At 33.0% G+C, this 21,647-nt stretch overlaps 2 protein-coding genes across 2 annotated transcripts; both read left to right on the top strand.

Moving 5' to 3' along the window:
- Nucleotides 1-3,119: 3,119 nt before the first annotated feature.
- LOC131859193 (receptor-like protein kinase HSL1) lies at nt 3,120-4,786 on the top strand. Its single transcript, XM_059212761.1, has 2 exons — nt 3,120-4,045; nt 4,147-4,786. The coding sequence occupies exons 1-2, from the start codon at nt 3,120-3,122 to the stop codon at nt 4,784-4,786; spliced, it is 1,566 nt and encodes a 521-aa protein (XP_059068744.1).
- An 11,753-nt stretch (nt 4,787-16,539) lies between these two features.
- LOC131030728 (jacalin-related lectin 19) lies at nt 16,540-20,926 on the top strand. Its single transcript, XM_057961623.2, has 4 exons — nt 16,540-16,691; nt 19,604-19,644; nt 19,832-20,311; nt 20,432-20,926. The coding sequence occupies exons 2-4, from the start codon at nt 19,624-19,626 to the stop codon at nt 20,738-20,740; spliced, it is 810 nt and encodes a 269-aa protein (XP_057817606.2). The 5' UTR covers nt 16,540-16,691; nt 19,604-19,623; the 3' UTR covers nt 20,741-20,926.
- Nucleotides 20,927-21,647: the final 721 nt, after the last annotated feature.

The following is a 21,647-nucleotide window of genomic DNA, read 5'->3' as shown; positions in this document are numbered from 1 at the left end:
AAACTAATCCATTCAACAAGGTTCCTTTGTAAAACCCCAAAATCCTTATATACTCAAGGGGACTTATCAAAAAAACTTTGCAAAATTGCAAATGATCAGCAAAAAAAAATGGATATCCAAATACCCTTTATTAAAAAAGGTCTAAATCCAAAAGGAGGTGGTCTGGAAAGCAAAGGAGACCTGCTTCCCTTCACAATTGCAAGTAGGTCTAATTAGGCTTCAGTAGGTGGGTTTGTGAAGGAAGTGTACGAAAAGTGATTGATCAAAAAGTTTCACCAATTTAAGAAGTTCTTTCCACACCCCAATTGACCAAATCCAGGAGTTTGTGCATTGGTTCAACCCCTATTTTGTTTTATCACCAATTTTGCATTTTGAAACTAGGTTGTCACATGAGGATGCCAACCTAAAAATCAAAGCAAAGGCCAAAGACACCTGAAAACCTGCAAATTTCTTCCAGAATCATTGAGTACATATACAAACCTCTCATTCCACCAAGTTTTAGAATTTTTGCATGGTGGCCATGAGAGGAAATGCAAAAATAGGTCAAAACCCTAGGTTTAGGAGGGTTTCAAAACTCTTTTTAGTAAAAATGCAATAACTTTCAAACCAGAGCACTTAGAGACCTCAAATAAAAGGAAAAATAAAGGTAAGAGGCCCCTCAATCTGAATCCATAAGTTAGAACCTCCCAGTAGTTTGAAAATAATCTGTACAAGAGAAAAAACGTGATTGTTTGTAGGAAAACAAGGTTTTTTTATTGATTGCCAAATGAAAATTTACATCAACTCCTTCATCACCCACCTGAAAGGGCTTATGAAGGCCTCCCCCTTCAGTTACAACCAATTTTTGAAATAATTCACCAATTGGGAAGGATATTTGCTTACAAATAAAAAGTTGTCAAGTGTTGTGATGACAACATTGACACTTTTTGACAATTTTTGCTCAAAAGCACTTAAAAGTGCAAACTAAATTTCTAAATCCTACCAATGGTCATGAAGGACCAATTTATTGCCAAAAACAAGAAAATAACTCAAAACTAAAGTTTTATGACCCTTTGACCATAGTTGACCAAGTGGCTCATAAATTGCCAAACCTGGGACTAGGCCTCACAAATGGATCAAAAACAAGACCAATGACTCCTAACATGAAATAAACAATCCAAGACCCCTTAGGAGTCATAACAAGGTAGGATAATCAAGTTTTTAAAGTTGGTGCTCCTGCACCAAATCATCAGGCCTAACCCTAAAAACTAAACCCTAACCCTATTTCTAAAGGATGATATAAACCATATCCCTAACCATAATTCTAAGACCTAACCCTAACCATAATCATAACCCTGACCCTAATACTAACCCTAACTTTAACCATGATGTAAACCCTAACCAAAATTCTAACCCTATCACAAACCATGACACTAAAACCTAGGTTCCCTAGCCCCAACACTAACCATAACACTAAACCCCCAACACTAACCATAATCGTAATCCTTACCCTAAATCCTAACCCTAACCCTAACTCTAACTCTCAACCTAAATGTAACCCAAACCTTAAACCTAACCCTAACCCTAACCATGATGTAAACCCTAACCACAATTCTAATCCTAACCCTAATCCTTAATCGAAACCATAACCATAACTCTTACTCTAACCCTTACCATAATGTAAATAGTAACCCTAACTATAATGTTAAGCCCTAACCCTAGCCATAATTTAAACTCATCCCTAACCATGATGTAAATCCTAACTCTAACCCTAATCCTAGCCCTAACTATTATGTAAACCTAACCATAATGTTAACCCTAACTCTAACCTAACCATGATATCAATTCTAACCCTAGCCATAATCCTAACGATAACCCTAAATCATGAGCCTAACTATAATCTTAACCCTAACCCTAACCCCAACCATGATGTAAATCCTAACTCTAACCTTTAATCCTATCCCTATCCCTAACCCTAGCCCTAACCATGATGTGAACCCTTCTTATCCCTAACCATGATGTAAACCCTAGCCCTAGCCATAACCCTAAAGCCTAAGCCTAACCAAAATCCTAACCCTAACCTGAACTTCCTAACCCTAATCCTAACCATGATGTATATCCTAACCCTAACCCTTGATCCTATCCCTAACCCTAACCATAATGTAAACCCTAAGCCTAGCCATAATCCTAACAATAACCCAAAACACTAAGCTTAACCATAATCCTCATCCTAACCCTAACACCAACCCAAACCACAATGTAAATTGTAAGGTCCTAAAGATAACTCTAATCATAATCCTAACCCTAACTTAACCATAACCTTGAACCCTAACCCTTAAAATAATCCTTAAGACATAGCCTTAATCCTAAACCTAAACATAACCCTACCCCTAAACCTTAACCCTAACCATTACCCAAAACTTATCCATAGCCTAATCCTAACAATGATGTAGACCATAACCCTAACCATAATCCTAACCCTTAACCCTAAGCCAAGCCTAAGCCTAATAACACAATAGTATAATTATATATTAACTTATTTAATGTCTTTTATGCTGCGCTCGGATTATTACTAGCTTACATATATTAATATCATATATATAAAATATGCCAAGAGATATCCTTCTCAAAACGTCTATTGTAATATTTTTCACCTTAAATTCTAATAGACTCCTTGAGAAAGATATCTCTCGAGGTAATTTATATATATAATATTAATATATATAAGGTAGTTAAATAGTCTGATTGAAAAAAACAGAAAGAATGTAGTTGTCCTTATTTATTGATGATTGAAACAACTTTAAATGTAAATTCTCACTAATTAAGAGGGTATATCACATATGTAATCATTGTGCACCGGCCCATTAAGTATATGATGAAAGCAAAAAGCATTCTGAGTGGATTTCAGAGTCGATTCGCCGGGTCTTTTACGCTAAATTGACCATGAAAATTGCAAAAATATACCCTAATGAGATTTGAGAATCCTTTAAATCTGAAAAAGCTTTCCTGAAATTTTTCCAAAGTTTTCTGAGATTTTTGCAGAGAGCTTTCCTGATGCAAACAATGTCCCACCCCGCTCTCGCTGCCTTTTGCTTCTCCAATGCTCTTCCCTCTCGGAGGATGGCGCAATTCTATTTAAAATGAAAAAGGAAGAGTGGAGGGATCCGCATAATGCCTTGAGTGATTGGAATGAGTCTCACCAAAATCCATGTGCTTGGAAAGGAATCTCCTGTGATGCATTCAACACCGTTACCCTCGTTGATCTCACGGGTGCTTCTATTTTTGGCAACTTGACTTCTTTTATATGCTCTCTTCCTAATCTCACAGTCTTAACCCTCCAAGACAATGATTTCAGCGGTCCCTTCCCCCATGGCCTCTTGAATTGCAAGCGTTTGCGGAAGCTCGATTTGTCGAGCAACCACTTCGCTGGAACGCTGCCCACTCGTATCTCCAAATTGAGCGAGTTGAGCGAGTTGAACCTGGCATTTAATGCTTTCAGCGGCTCCTTTCCCTCAGCCTTCGGAATGCTGCCAAAGCTCGAAGCTCTCTTCTTGCACGGAAACAGTTTGAATGGGGCATTCCCTAGATTTGTTGGGTATTTGAAATCTCTCGTGCACTTCACGCTTGGCAATAATCCTCTTCGTCCTGGTGCAGTACCCAGAGAGCTTGGCAATTTAATACAGCTGCAGCAGTTATTGCTATATAATTGTAATCTTGTAGGCGGAATCCCGACTTTCTTCCGCAATTTAACGCAGTTGGAGTGGCTGGATTTGTCGCACAATCATTTGAGCGGGGATATTCCGGCCAGTTTAATGGCTCTCTCGAATTTGAGAGTACTGTTTCTTAATGTCAACAATTTGTATGGGCAAATTCCGGCCATCATTGATCAAATGAGGAGCTTATCTAGTTTGGATCTTAGCTGCAATCGATTGTCTGGAGACATTCCAACCGAATTAGGACACCTGAAACTGGATGCTTTCAACGTGTCCAACAATCATTTAGCTGGACACGTTCCTGACGCTCTGGACAATCCAATCTACCAGGAGGGCTTTCTAGGGAACCAGAGGCTATGCGGTGGTCGGAAATTGATGCTACCATTCTGGCGCCACCTTTAGTAATAGTGGCCCTGGCCTTGTGCACGATTTATCTGTGCCGTTCGTCTCTCAGGAAGCCAAGTGATTGGCCATCGTGGAAATTGACGCCATTCACTTTGACAGAAGTGGACGAGTCATACATCCTCTGCAATTTGAAGGAGGCTAACGTGATTGCATCCGGAGGTGCTGCAAAAGTTCACAAGGTCATCCTGCCGAACGGGGAATCAGTAGCCGTTAATAAGATCCCTAATAAGAGCAGAACAGCAGAAAGCCTTGAGATAAAGGGTGACCAGCAAGAGAAGGAAAGGTGGAAAACGGAGGTGGACATATTGGGCCTCATCCGGCACAACAACATCATAAAGCTTTTGTGTTGCATTTCAAGTGAACAGTCCGATTTCAAGCTTTTGGTATACGAGTTCATGCCCAATGGCACCTTGTTCGACCGTCTGCACGGTGGCGCAGGACCACACGAGGCGCTGCAATGGACGACGCGTTATCAGATCGCTCTTGGCGTAGCTTGTGGGCTTAGTTATATGCATCATGATTGCCCCTCTCGAATATTTCACAGGGATTTGAATCCCAGGAACATCTTGCTGGATGAGGATTTTGGGGCTAAAATTGCAGGTTTTGCGGTATCCGTAGAGCTTGATGGTTTGGGCAATGTATTTGCTATAAGACAAATGAGAAGTAACAAATATACGACAATATTTTAATAAAATTGTTATTTTTTCAAATATATATGCCATTTAAAAATTTAAAATCATTTCTTACATTTATATATATTTCACTATCCACAATTTGTGTGTGAAGATGGAAATATCCCAAACAAGTAAATTATACAAAAGACATATAATTATTTAAAGATCAATATTTCTATTTATGTTGTAAGGTTTCCACGAAAAATTTATGATCTTAAAAATATTAATCTATAGCAAAACTTATGAAATAAAAGTTTAAAAATTCTCTAAGAGAACTATTAAAATCATAATAATCATAAGAAAGTGCTAAACTATGCACAAAATTATTTTTAAAAGGACTAAAATGTGTACTTCTCAACTTTAAGCCATTATATCATAGCTTTTACTTTGATTCTCAATAATTTAGGTCACTCATAAAGCTATTTACCCAATGTACTAAAATAGATTTAATAACAATAATTTTAGAATACATCCTAACGATTCAATTAGTTTGCTTGTTCTAAACAAGCTCAAATAATTTTTTATTTTTGATTTTGTAGCTTTTTTGAGGTATGTGTATTTCATACCAAACCAACTTGAAACATGATAAATTATAATTAAACAATAGTTATATAAGGTGGGGAAATAATAGTCTTAATTTAAGATAAAAATATCGATATTAAAATTGGTGATAGCATGGTTTGAATTTGAATAGCTTGCCACTAAAGATAAAGGAATGGATGGAGTGGGCATGTTGGGCCCATGTATGAAAAAATGTGTAGCTTATGTGTATGTTATAATTAAACAATAGCTATACAAGGGGGAGAAATAATAATCTTAATTTAAGATAAAAATATCAATATTAAAAGTGGTGATATCATGGTTTGAAGTTGAGTAGCTTGCCACTAAAGATAAAGGCATGAATGGAGTGGGCATGTTGGGCCATGTATGAAAAAATGTGTACCTTATGTGTATGTTGCTTCTTGTTTATTGTGGTAAATAATATACTTTATGAAATGTTTGGTATATTCTAGTCAATAATAAATGATGTAGTTGGCATAACAATATGTAAATTATTTTAAAAAAAATGAATTTTACACTTACAAAAATAAAAAATAAAAAAATAAAAAAAATAAAGAAAATTCAATGAGAATAAAAAAAATAGTTTTTTAATAATTATTTAAAATAAAAATTAAAGTTAAGAGTATAGAGTTTCTGTTGAATTTTTTTAATTCTATGATATCTTTGGTTAAACTAATTAATGGACGGAATTCGATGAATGCAAAAATATCCTGCATTTGGTAGGAACTAATAAGGAGAGAATTGGGATAGCAAGGTATACTTTCACAATGATTTCATGAAGTTTTATAGAAAATTAAGTGAATTTATTATAAAGGCACATAATATGTTTTTTATCTTTTTCTTATTAAAAATCAACATTTAGATTGAATTGAAATTATTTTTCTTATACTAAGTTTTCTTAATTTGGTAACTAAATTTTTCTATTAATGTATAAGTTAAATATGGTAATTCAACATCTAAGTTTCCTATCGATATATATATTTTAGACAAATATGTGAAAATGAGGAAAGTATATAAAATAAAAAATAGCTGATAACATACTAGAGATATCAAGGCCTCAATTTTATATATAATAGCATGATATGTGTCCATCTTAGAGAATTCAAACTTCTAACATGAAGTGATTTTATTTTTGGATTAGGCAAAGTATATCAAATATGGGTGAATAAGGAAACTAAAAATAGTTAAATCTAACAAAACAATGAAATATAATCACTTAAAAATTCTATAGGGGTGACCTTACACTTGGTCAAATTCTTATTTAATCACATTTACTTAAAAAATAGTCTTCATTGGTCGAGAACATGAAAAATAAATAAAAATTAAGGTTGATGATTAAATTAGTTTCGAATTGGAAGAAAAAATGGGTTGATGTAAAGATCTCAAATAATGCACAAAGTTCTACAATTTTTTTACTCCAAATCCTCTAAACTCCCTCCTTCGTAAAAATAGAGTCACTTGAGATCTTAGTAGTTTGATTCTAGAATAATAGACATATAAACCATTTAAATATAGAGTTACTTGAGATCTTAGTAGTTAGACAGATAAACCATTTAAGGATTATCCATCCATGGAAATAAAATACATAAACACATAGTAGAACTCAATTAATAGTACAAAGAAAGAAATTTGCGATCTATTTTGATATATAGTCTTGAAATTACATGTGAGGCCACATACTTTATTAATATGAAATTTCTCTACCACCAAGTACCACTAAGTATATAGTCTTAATGCACATCCTCTTTTTAAGATAGAACCAAATCTAAATTTTTTTAAACTAGATTTTCAATTGCCATGAATAATATTTATTACACCGAAGGCGTATCTTATTTGAAGTAATTGAGTTAACTCTAAAGATGAACGGTTTACATCTTCTAAAAATTGATGCAAGATGATTGAACTTTTCATGATCATCGATATTGAATTCACAAATTTAAATTAATCCTATTTTCCTCGTCACTCAACCATTCTTTTTTCCTCATTGGCTAGTTGGGATTGAGAAAGATTTTTTGTGTAAGCAAAGGAGAGTATCCATTTCTAAAATAATATTATAATTTTGTGAGAGTATTTTATCAAAAATAAATAAATAAATAAATAAAAGTTTTACTAGTGGATAGAGGCTTAAGTGAAAAATAGAAATAAATCACAATTTGTCATTTTATAAAACAAGATTAAACATGCCATGGCCATAATTCACAAATTTTAATTATTCCCATTTTCCTTGTCACTCAACATTCTTTTTTCCTCATTGGCCAGCTGGGATTGAGAAATATATATTTTAATTAAATAAATAAAAGTTTTACTAGTGGATAGAGATTTAAGTGAAAAATAGAAATAAATCATAGTAAATTATAATACTTTGAGCTCATTCCATGTTTTTTTCCCTCTTTATTGTTATTTTCAATCTATCACAATTTGTAATTTTATAAAACAATATTAAAAACTATTTTATAATTTTGTGAGAGTATTTTACAAAATAAAATAAAATAAATAAATAAAAGTTCTATTATGTAAAAAAAAAATGCTTTATTTCCTCAAGTTCATCGACAACATAAATAGATGTGAGTTCTTATGCACTATGATCTAATTAAAATAATTTTTACCCTATAAAAAATAGGAACCACATGCAAGGCTTGAGAGGATGAGTAGAAACAATAAATATTTATTTTTTTAAATTATTCAATAATTAAATGAATGGATTATTTCTTATTAAGTTTTCAAATTATTATTTATTTATTATAAATTTTAGAAATTAATATTTTCATATAGGTTAACTTTGCATTTACTTATATATTTTTCATTTTTACTTAGATTTGGATTTCAATTTTTTAATTTTATTTGTCTATATACCTAACTACAAATAATAATAAAATTTTATCAAATGATTCATAGGAAAACATTTGCCACTATGACAACATTAACTACAAATGCAATTGCCAACATTCTTGCGGGCATGTCTATTTCCGATCCTTCTTTAGAGGCAACATGTGTAGAGTCCATAAAACAATGATCTACGAATGTGAAATATCGATTACACCTCTCTGATGGTGTACATACACATCCTTCTTTGCTTCCTGACCAATTCAACAAGCTTGTTTTGGAGGATGCTTTAGTTAAAGGTTCCATCATTTTCTTGAGCGGATATACTTGCAAGAAGTTCCACAAATTCATGTATGTCCACAATTGCATACTATTATTTTTAAAGTTCTCATTTATTCATCTATATCTCCTTACTAAATTTAAATCTCCTTTAATTGTAGGGCTATTGCAATTATTAGCTTGAAAATAATTTTAAATAATGCAAAAAGAGTTGGAACACCAATTCCTCTTCTACAAGCTACCAACTTCATTCCATCAAGCAGCTCTCAAAACCCACCCGAATCTGATCCATCTAAAAAATGTTCCCTCCAACAATGTGGAAGGCCTATATATGAACAAACCTTGTCCCCTTTTACAATAATCCCCATCACAACATTGAGCCCATATCATAATCAATGGTCAATTGAGGGTCCCATCCATGAATATAAAAATGTTGGACATGATGGGAAAGTTTTTGGCTTTGATTTTATTGACAAAGTAGGAACTGAAATACATGTGACTTGTTTCAATGAACTTGTTGATGAGTTCTACCATGTTATTCAATCTAATAGTCTTTATGTGATCTCCAATGGTCGTGTTAAGGTTTCCAACACCAAATATAGTAGCTCCACAAACCCTTTTGAAATATTCCTCCACAACTCATCTACCATAATTACATCCACATCCATAGACTCTACCATACCCATGCATAGCTTTGATATAAAGAGCGTAGATTCATTGGAATCATTACCTATTAATCACCTTGTAGATATCATTGGAATTCTTGTATCTATCTCTAAAACATCAACCATACGCATAATGGATGGCACCGAAACAACAAAATATATTGTTACAATCATAGACACCTCAAATTGTACTGTTGAAGTTACACTTTCGGGTCATCATTTTCAGATTGAAGGTAACCAAATCTCTGAAATGTCCATAGAAACAAATCGCCCAACCCTTTTAATCAAATCTGCTCATATAATTTCCTTGTATGGAAAAGAACTTGACACCATATTTTCCACTACAATTGTAATAAATCCCAAAATATTGGAAGCGTCAACATTGCAAACATGGTATGCTACCACAGAAATTGACCATCATTCCCTTTCATCGTCAAAGAGCCACCTTTCCTCCCACAACTTTAAAAATCTACAAGCTATTTCTTCTATAAAAAATAGAAGCATTTTTGAGGAGGGGAATGTGTGTGTAAAGGCCACTATCTCAAAATGCCATGTCGATAAATTTTACTACCTTTCTTGTCCTCATATTGTGGACACTAAAAAATGCAAGAAAAAAGTAATCCAGACTTCACCAAATACATTCCGATGCTCGAAGTGTTCTATTGATCTCTCTAAATTTGATTTTAGCTATATGCTAAAAATTGACTTGCAAGATGAAACAGGTGAACTCATTAAAGTTATCACATTTGAAGGACCAGGCTTTGTTGGGTGTTAGCGCAGAAGATTTTCAACTTCTACTAGCAGAGCTTGATGGTGCTAAACAAATCTTAGACAGTGCAATCAATTGTCAGTTTCTACTTGATCTCAAAATCAAAATGATCCCATTTGGTGGGTACGAAACACAAAGCATCATTATTGCAACTGTTAAGTTTCTTTAGCTTGATTGCATTTAAATCTTAGTACATGTGGAACTACAGTCATATATTGATTTGTACCTCAAAACATTTCTTACTTTTTGTTATGTACAAAGTTCTATTTCGATAACTTGTTATGTCCTAAGCTTATATATAATAGTTGGGCACCCATGTCCTTTCAAATTATGTTTGCATATCTATGTAAATTGAATAAAGTTAGAATTCGATGTCTTATTTATAGGATTATTAACTTTATTAAGAAAATGAGTTTTCAACAAACCTCTCCTATGATCACTTTGTTAGAAAATTTAAATACTAATTTTAATTGAAGTAAATTTTAGGAGAAAACATTAGCTCTCTTGTAAAATTTTAAATTGATAAGATTATGATTTGTAAGATCCATCTTAAGATAAACATAACATTACTTCAAGTGGAAGAAATAGTTAGTTTATCTCTTTAAAATTTTGCAAAGGATTTGGCATTTGTTCAAGAGAAACTAGAAGTAGATTGATAACAATTATTTATTAGGAGCCTTATTATTATTTACATTGGTTACATAGCAAGTATTTAGACTCTTTTCTAATCTTATGTATCAAGATATTTTGTGTTACTTTAATTATATGCCACATTGTATTATCTCATAATTTTTGTTATAATAGTTGACCAAATTATTTAAAATTATGCATGCATATTTTTTTGTAAAATAACACAAAAAATAATTCTTACAAAGACCTAGATGCCTTCAATTCACATTATTTCATTCTTTATATATATACTATTTACATGATCATCATTTACAGATAGATCACATTCTTCTAATTCTCAAAGAAACTTCAAACAGAAGAACACAATGAAAAGATGCAAGAAAAGCGTGCTTGCCAAAATGAAATGCAACGCATACGGTACCATGCAAGGAAAGATAGTATTAACAAAAGAAGATGAGAAAAACAACACATCCTTCTTGATGAATCTTCCACATTTGCATTCTCTTCATCTAATAATCCTTTCCATCTACCATCACATCCACCTCAATTACAATAGATAATTGAGCCCAACCTTTTTGCCCAAATGCAACCTCCATCACCTTTCTCTCAAAATTATTACATTTCTAGAAATAAATTTCGTTCAAAGTTGGATAGCCTCTCAAACATGTCAACATGTTTGGTTTGTATTGAAAGATATCCAAACATCAAAACTAAGAAATCTTATGGAATAACTACATGTTATAGATGCACATTAGAAAAGAATGGTCATCGATTCTCAAAATGGAACAATATGGATCCTGATCAGCAACCTATCTATTTGCAAAGACTATCTTAAATTCAGGAGATGTTAATTGCAAGGGTTAGCCCAGTACTTCAAGTTACTTATGCTAGGGGAGGGCAACTCAAATATAGTGGCCACACTATTTGTTTTCCTCAAGATATTACTACAATTGCATCCTACTTGCCAAGGCTTATACATGAATTGGATATAATAATAGTAAACAAGGAAAGCATTGGGCAACAAAAATATAGATTCTATGTAAGTAGAGATCATGTTCATGAAGCATTGAAATATAAGATAATCAATAACCCATATTATAAAGATGTAAAGTTATATGAACTTGCATTAACATCTTTACCCATTGCCTCTATTGACATCTCAGACCTTCTATATGCAACAACTTCAACCACTAATCCAAGAGATGCAGAGTTCACACAACCAGATATTACAGAGGACGACACATAACAAGAGAACATGGAATCACAATCTTCAATTATGGAAAATATTCCACCTGCACTTAGAGAGGTTGAAGAGGTGTGCTCTTTACTACAACTAGGGAAATGATGATCAACTCCTACTCTAAATTGGCCACCCATTTCTCCATCCCTCATAAATGAATACACCACTGAAGAATTATTTGCAATGGCATTTCCTACTTTGTTTCCAAAAGGAAGCGCCATATTCAAACAAAAACGCATAAAATAAGTTAAGTTACATAAATATTCTCTACATCTTCTACGATACCATGATAATGGATTTGGGCAACACCCATGATTTAGATACTTCATACTAAACATACTGATGCATCATCGAAGTCAAGCCACACCCTCTATTTTTGTGCAAAGAAAACTAGATGATTCTCTACCAACAACGATTTCTGATCTATGCCAAAGACTATAGGACTTGCCTGATGACAAGCTTGCTAAACAACTCATGAGGTTTACCTCATCAATTCATGGCACATGCCCGTTCTAGAACCAACATAGAGGAGAGCTCTCAGACATGGTTATTTAGATTGGTTTCCCAACACTATTCTTCACCCTCAGTGCAACAGATACAAAATGACTAGACTTGCATAGTATCATGCCATCCAATGCACCTAAAAATCCATATGCAACTTCTAGATGGAGGATACAAAATATAGTTCAAAACCCACACCTTATTGCAGTATACATGCACCACAGATTTACAACATTTCGTAAAGAGGTCTTGGAAAAACTCCTTGGTGCAAAAGACTATTGGTATAGGTATAATTCTTAAACTATTTTAATCTTGTACTACAACACTTTTTACTTATATTACTCACTAAAAATTCCTTTCGCAGGTATGAGTGGCAACATAGAGTATCTACACATATCCATGGTTTAATTTGGCTTCATGAAGCAACTTTTGAAAAATTACAATGGAATAACATTCTATCAGTACAAAATGCACTTGACTACATTGATAGATATGTCTCTGCATGGAACCCAAAAACCATCGAATTAAGAAACACAATCATTCACATATCTCCTATTGATGATCCTTGCTTGATGGACACAAGAATGATAATGAAAACAGACCCTTCCACTAACTATAGTGAATTGACAAATCGTGTACAACGCCACACAAAGTGCACCCTACAAACTTGTCTCAAGAAAAAAAGGGACATCTCTTATTTGTCATTATAAAGCCCCTTGGAAAATGCAAGACAAATCAATCCCCTCCAATGACAAAAATGGCCAACCTAAACATACTCCTGCAAGAAATGATGACCACTTGAATATTCACAACCCATTTATACTCTCTATTTAAAGGGCCAATGTAGATTGCCAACCCGTTCTCTAAATAAATGCAGTTCTAAAATATATCGCAAAATATGCAGCAAAGGCCGAACATAAATCTGAAACTTCCATTGCCTGAGGGGTATATTCCATTGCCTGAGGGGTATATTTCATTTGGGTTGGCTTTTGATGTCAACAATCCCTTTTCAAATTCATCAACCCCTCCATTTCAATTTTAGATTTTGGAGTCAAACTTCAGATGCCCATAACTCGGTCATCTAGCCTTCGTTTTACAAGTTTTTTTTAAGGTAGAATTTCATGCTATTCATAGTGATGCATTGGTTTTTGATTTTGTTGTATTGTTTTTGCTTAAATTTAAAATTCTCACAAGTGTTGAGCTAAGAAGTTTTGGATTTGGGAACTAGTAGGGTTTTGTTCCTGCTCCTATGATAATATTTTTACGTGCCCTTTTTTTGAAAGTGTATGATTTTTCCTATTCTTTGTAGTGATGTGATCTAATTGATCCCATTCTATGTAAAATTTGTACTTTGAGATTGCAAAAAAATTTGACATCTGTAAGCACCATTTTTTGGCATCTAGCACATGTAAGTACACAAAATATAAAGTGCAAGATCATATTTTGCAGGGTGGATTCTTGATTGATTAATTTTTGGGGGTAATATTATGGTGCTTTTTTGCCTTCTTTTATGTTTTGTGTATTCATGCAATTGGTAAATATCAAATTGAACCCCTAACTCCATATAAATATGCATCATGGAGAAAATCTATATAGTTTATTTCATGGGAAAGGGTTATCTTGGCTATTTAAAGGAAAATAATTTTTCAACCTACAAATCTTGACAAAATACCAAGGTGAGAGATCAATTACGAGAAAATGTTGGATGCATATCTTTATTACCCCCTTTTTATTTAAAGTTTAATATTGAATCATGTAAAATACCTAAGGGAGCTTGACAAAATTTTCAAAAAGTGTATGGTAAAACTGATAATATTAGTGGATATTAGATTGACAATTATTTGCTGAATTTTGATCCAAAAGGTTTTAACCACAAACACACATATTTTTGTTGTTATCTCCAAAATCAAGTAGCTAAGAACACACAAAAAAGATTGCAATATTGTTAAGAGGATTTATAATTGATTCTAAATGTGTTATCCAAGCTTGGTCTGGAGTATTCAATGTTTGTTTTTCGATCTTGTACTTATCAAATTTCAATGGGAGCATCATATTTTGATCCTAAGTTTGATGAATTTACAAATCTCCTAATCCAAGAGGAAGGTAAGTCAATTCAAATGGGTGTAATCAAGTCTTCTAAACCACAAGCATTGGTGGAAAGTGAGCCAAAGGTATAGAAAGAAACAAGGAATCTTGGTAAGACGCAAAAGAAGAAAAAGAGAAAGCTACACAAAGAATTTGAATCATCTCACATTTAAGGGGAATAATATAAGGATGAGAAGCCTAAATGTGCATATTGCAAGAAATCTAGGCATGATGGACATCAATGTTAATTGAAATAAATTAATGAGTTGAAGAATCTTCTTAAAAAGAATCAAATCAGTTTACCTCAACAATGTTGGGGGTTCATCTTCTTCATTAGAGCTAAAGAGTCATAAGGGGCAAGCACTTCTTGCATTTTCAGATTCTGATTTAGATAGGTGGATACTTTATTTTAGAGCCTTGAACATCATATGCATTCATCATAAAGCATGTTTTGGCCATTTTAATCTTGTTCATCACCACACATCTTGGTGGATAACAACACAAATATGTGTGTTTGTGGGAAGAGATCTATTGACATGGATGGTAGAGCATTCGATAATGTTTTACATGTGCCTTCATTGTCAACCAATATCCTTTCCATATATTAAATCACACATGGTAGAGAAGGAAATAGTATTGGTTTCACACCATATTTTGTCATCATTTGATATTTGCATTGCAGAGAAAAATTTGTAGTTGTGGAGATTGATCACCAATCTTGAGTCTACGCCTTCTCACATTTTGCTCCTATTGTTCCTTCGACTAATGTACACATTGTGGCATCTAATGTGGAAATTTTTGAGGAGATTCAACATGGTCAGTTGAATCTTGCATTTCTTTCATATACTAAGGTTCTAGAGACACACTTTCTATTTTTGTGTAAATCAATCTATAATTTTCCTAGTGTATAGAAATATTTTCACTAGTTCATTATAGATAGATATATCAAATTGTAATTAAACATTTTATCCATTTCTAGTTTTGAGTAGTAAAACAATAAAATAAAAATAAATGAAAAAATTGCCAATTCATCCTAGTGTAATATAAAAGGTTGGTTCTCAAGAAAGACATTTTTCTTTGCAAGAACATTTTTTTTCCATTACAACATTGAAACATCATAGTCATCATCTCCATAGTCCTAATTTGTTTATATTTATGCCCCTATGATGATTTTTTCTATTTTATGGATGCTAACATATTAAATATGGTAGTTGCAGGCTACTAGGCTGCATGAATGGTGTTGAGTCATTTGAAAGGTAGGTGGGAGTCATAGTGGAACACGTGGGAGTTTCAAGATATTGGGAGTTCGGGTAACATATATTTATGCTAAGGATTAGAGTACATAGGGAATTAGGGGTAACAAGGAAGTCATATTAGAGGGGTTGTTAGATGGGGGAAGGTCAAAAAGGAAACTTCGATAGAAACAAGGCATTAGGATACTGAGATTTCGGAGCCAAGATGGGGCTTGACTAGGTAGTGAATCAAGGAAATGGCCCAAAGTCTAAACCTTTGATAGGAACAAGGCATTAGGATCTCGAGATCAGGGAATCAAGATGGGGTTAACTAGGTACAAAATCAAGGAAATGACCTAAGGTATGACTTTGATAGGTTATCTATATCAATTGACAAAGTTTTAGATTTTTTGGGGTCGATGGAAATAGATACCTAATCAAGGGCAAGGCCAAAAGTTGGGGAATGAATACAAAGGGATGGGATGTATGTGAAAATATGAAAGTTTGATAGATACAAAGGACTTAGACTTTTAATAGAATTTAGACTTTGAGGCTTGGAAATGCCAAAGGAATAGTACAAGAGGGGGCCTGATGAAAAGCTTTGAAACTTTGACAAAACAATACTTAGACAAAATTTTAACAAAGACTTCAGTGGATTGTCAGATCGATATGAAAGGTATGCAAGTATAAAGAACCCCATAAGTATAAAAGATCAACAAACACAAAACATCAATAAAACAACAAAAATAACCTAGACTTAGATTTTTTAATGATTTTTGTATCTTTAGACATTTAAGAGACTTATTTAAGATGTTTTAGATTGATTATAGATAATAGATCAAGTATAACTAAACCATAAAATAAGAGATTTAAACAAATCTGACATTAGAGATTTGAGCCCCAACACCTTGCACTATTGGAGTGTACGGAAAGTTAATATTAAAAACATGATAAAGCTAATTACTTCATAATGTGTCTTTACAGCTGGAAATATGCTCATCACTTTATTCCACGGCCACCGCTGTTATGAATCTTCTTGTATGCTTTCAAATTTAGTAACATTTCGTAAGCAAAGGTGGTTTCAGGGAGAACAGAGATCGAACGATTGTATCCCTGCTCAAAAAGAAGTGCATTGGTGAGTAAAACTTGGTGAAGGTTTATAATTTACTGAAAGAAATAAACATAGACATAGATTGCTGGCAATTTGTTTTTGGATAGCTTTGTTCTTTTATAGGACTCTATTGCAGGGAACTCTTTGGAGAGCTTTATTCTTTTAACATTATTGATTGTGGATGCTTGAAGTCTTTAATGATATGGCATTATTTATATTGCGGTGTTTTATTCTGGTAATAACTCTTTGATTTTAGGTTTGGTCATAGAAAACCCCCTGTTATCTCTATCTCTGATTTGTTCTATGATAAGTACTTTCGGACCCTAGCTTAGGGTTTACTAGTCAGCCTGATCAATTATCAGTTTTTCTCTTTAGTGTAGCGGTCATCCTGATCACAGTCAGAGTTTCTGCCGAATTTCAAGCTAAAAATTAGAAATCCGGCGAAGTTAAAGAAAACCCACAAAATCTCAATTCGCCCTAAACTTCATCCAGAAAAGGGTTCAAAACGCGTTATCGATTAAACCAACACTCGTATGTAAAAAGAACATTGAAATCGTGAGCTGTTGGAGATGATCGGCCTTTGTTGAGATCTATTGCAACTGTAACTGTTGAAATTTGAAAAGGGATGGCATTCTGGCCTTAAATTTGATGACTGTATAACTTATTTAGTCATTTTTATCCTAAAATACAATTAAAATTTCAGAAAAACTGTATGGTATGAAAGGGATGATTTTAGACAGACTGTCAAAAATTTTAAAGAATTATTTTTTACATAATTACATATTTTTTTACAGATGCATCTTAGCTCCTGGTTCGCGTCTCCGATAACCAGAGACATCCTGCTGGAGTCTCGGCTTGTCTCTCGACTAAATAACCTAAAGAAGAATGAAAATCGTTAAAATATTTTTCAAAACCCTAAGAAAATGTTTAGGAAACATTTGCAGGCGCTGTGTCTGTCACAGCGGTCTTCGTTCGATTTGTAATGCGGAAGTGCTGCGAATCTGTAGAAGCCAAAGTAACGGAGCAGGTTAGTGAAGAAGCGTTTGCATTTTGCAGTGTTTGACGAATGAACAGAGAAGCACGGAGGAGTAGCGAGGCTCAGGAAGTGAGGCAGGGCATTCTTCAACGATTTTTTTTATTTATCATTTTCATTGAAATGAAATTACACATATTAAATTCATTACTATTTAATACAGTTTGCCCTTGATCTCTTTCTAATATCATTTGGTGCTTTAACCTCATTGCTTGGGTTTTTAATCAATGATTTCCTTCATTTCAATTTTTTTTTTTTTATAAATTATTGTAGTATTGAATGTGTTGTAATTTAGTAAATGTTTTATTTGTGATTATTATGTCTAAAATCTTCTAATTTTTATTTATTTTTTCCTGTTCAAACATGCTTCTTTTGTGTCCCTGGTTTGGTGTGCAATATCTTCTCACCCACTCACCCTCAAACCAACTCTTTTTAGCCATCATAAATTTGCAATATTTCAGTCTTCTATTTCTTTCTTCTTAATTTTTATCTATTGTTCAACCATGCTCCTTTGTGTCTCTCCTTGTTTGGTGTGCAACATTTTCCCACTCCTCACCCTCTTTGAATCAATCCTTTTTAGCCACCATAGATCTGCAGCAACCTATCTTTCTACTCTATAAGCTTTCTATCATTCTGATGATTGATCATAGAGTGTGATCCAAAATATTGATACTAAAATATGCACACAATCTTAAACTATTATGAATTGTATAAAACTTTTCCAACTAATATTTATATTTATTTTTTATTTTTTAACTTAATTTGATTCACTTTTAAAAAGAGAATCTTTTCACTTACAAAAGGGGTTATATTGCACTCCACCTCTTCAATAAAAAATCTTAGTGGCCAGTGGAATTTAATCTTTGGCTTATGCAAGAGAATCCCAACTTTGTAACCTTTGTTTCATGGAAGTGAATCTCAACTTTGTCATGCCATTTTTTGGTTGGCTTGGTCAACTTAGGTTTTCTTAATGGAGTTAGTTTAGTTTTTGGATGTAACGGTAAAAAAGAAGAGGAAAAGACAAAAGTAGTTTTTATCATACATAATTGTAAGACATTAATATATTGCAGTTTTTCCTCCTTCCTGAATGAACCTGTAATAGAATATATATTTCTTTACTATTATAATTTTAATTGTCATTCAGATAATTATAAGTCTATTTGGAATGGGTCATGTGGAATTTAGTAAAATTTGTAGTATTTTTATTGCTATTGAGAGATTATTTTGATTGTGAAAAAAATTTTCATTTCAATTTTTCAATATTTTGTGTATGAAATTTCTTTTATTATTATGACTTGTTTTTTCCTATTTTTTTGTGTTTGGAAACATCTTTTATTATTATAGCCTGCTTTCTTTCACCCACTCATTACAGCATTATAGACCACTTTATTTGACCGTCATCTAATATAGTGATCAAACAGTTAATGGCCTCATTCACACTAATAGAATAATTATTTAAATAAAATGATAAATAAAAAATAAAACATTATAAACTATGAAATAATATATTGTTTAAAATAGATTTATACTTCTATAAAATGTCACATTTTTCAAAGTTAGGGTTCATTGTTTAAAATGTACATATATGAATGACACTATTTCCTCCGGATCCCACAAGCTATGAGCCTGTAAGAATTATTAATTAATTTTTTTATTAAATATTTATGTCTAGGTTTCAACAAGTTAATCTCAAAGAAATTTATATTTCTACTTGTATTGTTATACTTGTTTGTTTTGAAAGTCACTTGTTTGTCAAAATTAATTAGCCTGTATAAACATCTTTCTTTCTACTCAATTAAGCTGACAAGATGTGTGTTCATGAGAAAACGCCTTTAGCGTGGGTTGTCTATGCACATTTATAGTTGCTGTTTTTGACAAGTTTGTAATGCAATTTGAATGTCAGATTCAATTGGAAGTTGAAAGATGCCAATCCACGTAATAAAGGTAAGAGATTTAGGCGAGCTCATCTGGGACCAACCGGATTAGTATTTTTTGAAGATTTTTTAGTTAATTTAGCTTAAGTTAATGATTAGATGTTTTTTGTGGTTTAATATTTGGTATTTCTTAGATGGTCTTGTGGCAATTTTGTTTAATTTCTTGCCCTCATTATTGCGATATTGATTTTTTTTAGGTGAAATATGAAGACATAATGGTACGGTTTAAAGTGGTCTTAAATTATCATGGGGATCCAGATATATCTTTGCAAAAACTGAAATCCAAGATTTTTGATCGTTTCAAGTTGAAGGGGGTTGCCGATGAGCTTAATTTAAGATATACCGACGAAGATGGTGATGTTATTGTTATATTAGATGAAGAAGGTTATTTGGATGTATTCAGACAGAACCTCAGCCCTATTTATATTGAAGCATCGTTCAGTAGGAGCGAAGGAAGTTTTTGTCTTAAATGCAGTGAAATTAGCTTTCATAATTTGGGGCCATTTGGTGGAGGAGGGGGGATAGACTGGAACGATGGAAATTTTGAAGGAATAAATGGAATTACTGTAACGTCGAGTTCAGAATGTTTGATTTCCATTCAAGTTAGTTATGCTACTGGAAAGGATACCACTCATACCGGAGCTCGACATGGAGGAGCAGGGGAGGCAGTATGTATGGTAATTAATTAATATGCCTTATACTAGTGATTTTCCTTTCCAGTGTTTCTTGCAAACATTCTCTGCTGTTTCTTACGGAAGCATTCTCTTTGTTTGTATCAAACATTGTTTGGTGTGCAGAAATTTAAGTACCCAGACGAAAAGCTTCAAAAGATAAGTGGATATTGTGGACTTGTAGAGAATACATGGACAGTCATTAAAGGTTTGTCGTTTGAAACCAACCTTGCAAAATATGGTCTATTTGGTGTAGCAGACTGGATTCCTTTGGAGTTTGATTTGAGATCAAGGGATGTAGTTGGTGTTTATGGTCGAGCTTGTAACAGATATTTGGGCTCTATTGGTCTGCACACTTCCTCAATGCTACCAAAACTCAACTTGGAAAATGAAGCTAAATCTGCTGTGAATGTCGTTTGCAAGGGAAGGTCCTAGTCTGCTTTGTTTAATCTATGTCCGACCATGGTATATAAGATAAATAGTGTTATAAGTCTTTTCTAAGTGTGAATAGAGTTTATTCAGTTAGTGGTATTGTGCTCCTTTGGATGTATAAGACATACTACAATTGGCCCACAAATTTACTAATCTACGAAACAGTGAAGGCTGTGAAGTTTGAAATCATATTTTGCTTTTTGTATTGCCACGTAGTATCATTTCTATTTCCAACAGTAAATGAAGCATAAATGTACTTCTAAGAAAATGTCCTCATCTGCTTTGTTTTCTCTCCCCTAAATGAAGCCATAAATGTACTTCTTAAGGTAAATTTATTATCTATTTTTCAAGATATAATCTAATTCTCTTATCTTTCATCATATTATATGAGGGATGAAATTGTGGGCCATATTTCTTCTATAAACATACTTGAAAATGAAATACAAATTGTATCAACTTCCCTCTTCAATGTGAGGATTATATGTATTGCAAATTTCAAAAGGGTGTCCTCAATCATTGCAAATTTTAATGAGTAGAAAAAGTTAAGGTAGGATATAATTTGAGTAAATTCTAGGTACTACATGACTAGTTTAGACCATTTTTGGCTAGAAATAAGTTCCCTAATCTCTTTTCTATGGATTAAGATTTTGAAAGGGTATTTAGACATAAAGGAGTGGTTACTCTATAGGGTTAAGGTGCGTTTCTTGTAGCAACTCACCTAAATAAAAGCACCAAACGATCTTTGTTTTGAAGTTGGAGGATGAAGTGCAAGGGATAGCTTACTATTTAAAGATAAGAACAATGATCCATATTTTTTCTTTAAAACAACAGATGCTATCTAACCTACATAAATTGATATTTTATACATGATTTTTTTGGTTTCTTTCCATTATGATATATTCATGTTCTA

The sequence above is a fragment of the Cryptomeria japonica genome, chromosome 10 (genome assembly GCF_030272615.1).
Source record: "Cryptomeria japonica chromosome 10, Sugi_1.0, whole genome shotgun sequence".
NCBI lineage: Eukaryota > Viridiplantae > Streptophyta > Pinopsida > Cupressales > Cupressaceae > Cryptomeria > Cryptomeria japonica.
The sequence above is the reverse complement of the archived record's forward strand: the minus strand, read 5'-3'. Positions and strand labels throughout refer to the sequence as shown.

Excerpts from the sequence above, each read along its gene's own strand:
- LOC131859193 (XM_059212761.1), top strand. The coding sequence starts at position 3,120 with ATGAAAAAGGAAGAGTGGAGGGATCCGCATAATGCCTTGAGTGATTGG. Across the intron at positions 4,046-4,146 it reads GGCTTTCTAGGGAACCAGAG|GAAGCCAAGTGATTGGCCAT; the intron begins GCTATGCGGTGG and ends TTCGTCTCTCAG.
- LOC131030728 (XM_057961623.2), top strand. The coding sequence starts at position 19,624 with ATGCCAATCCACGTAATAAAG. Across the intron at positions 19,645-19,831 it reads TGCCAATCCACGTAATAAAG|GTGAAATATGAAGACATAAT; the intron begins GTAAGAGATTTA and ends GATTTTTTTTAG. Across the intron at positions 20,312-20,431 it reads CAGGGGAGGCAGTATGTATG|AAATTTAAGTACCCAGACGA; the intron begins GTAATTAATTAA and ends TTTGGTGTGCAG.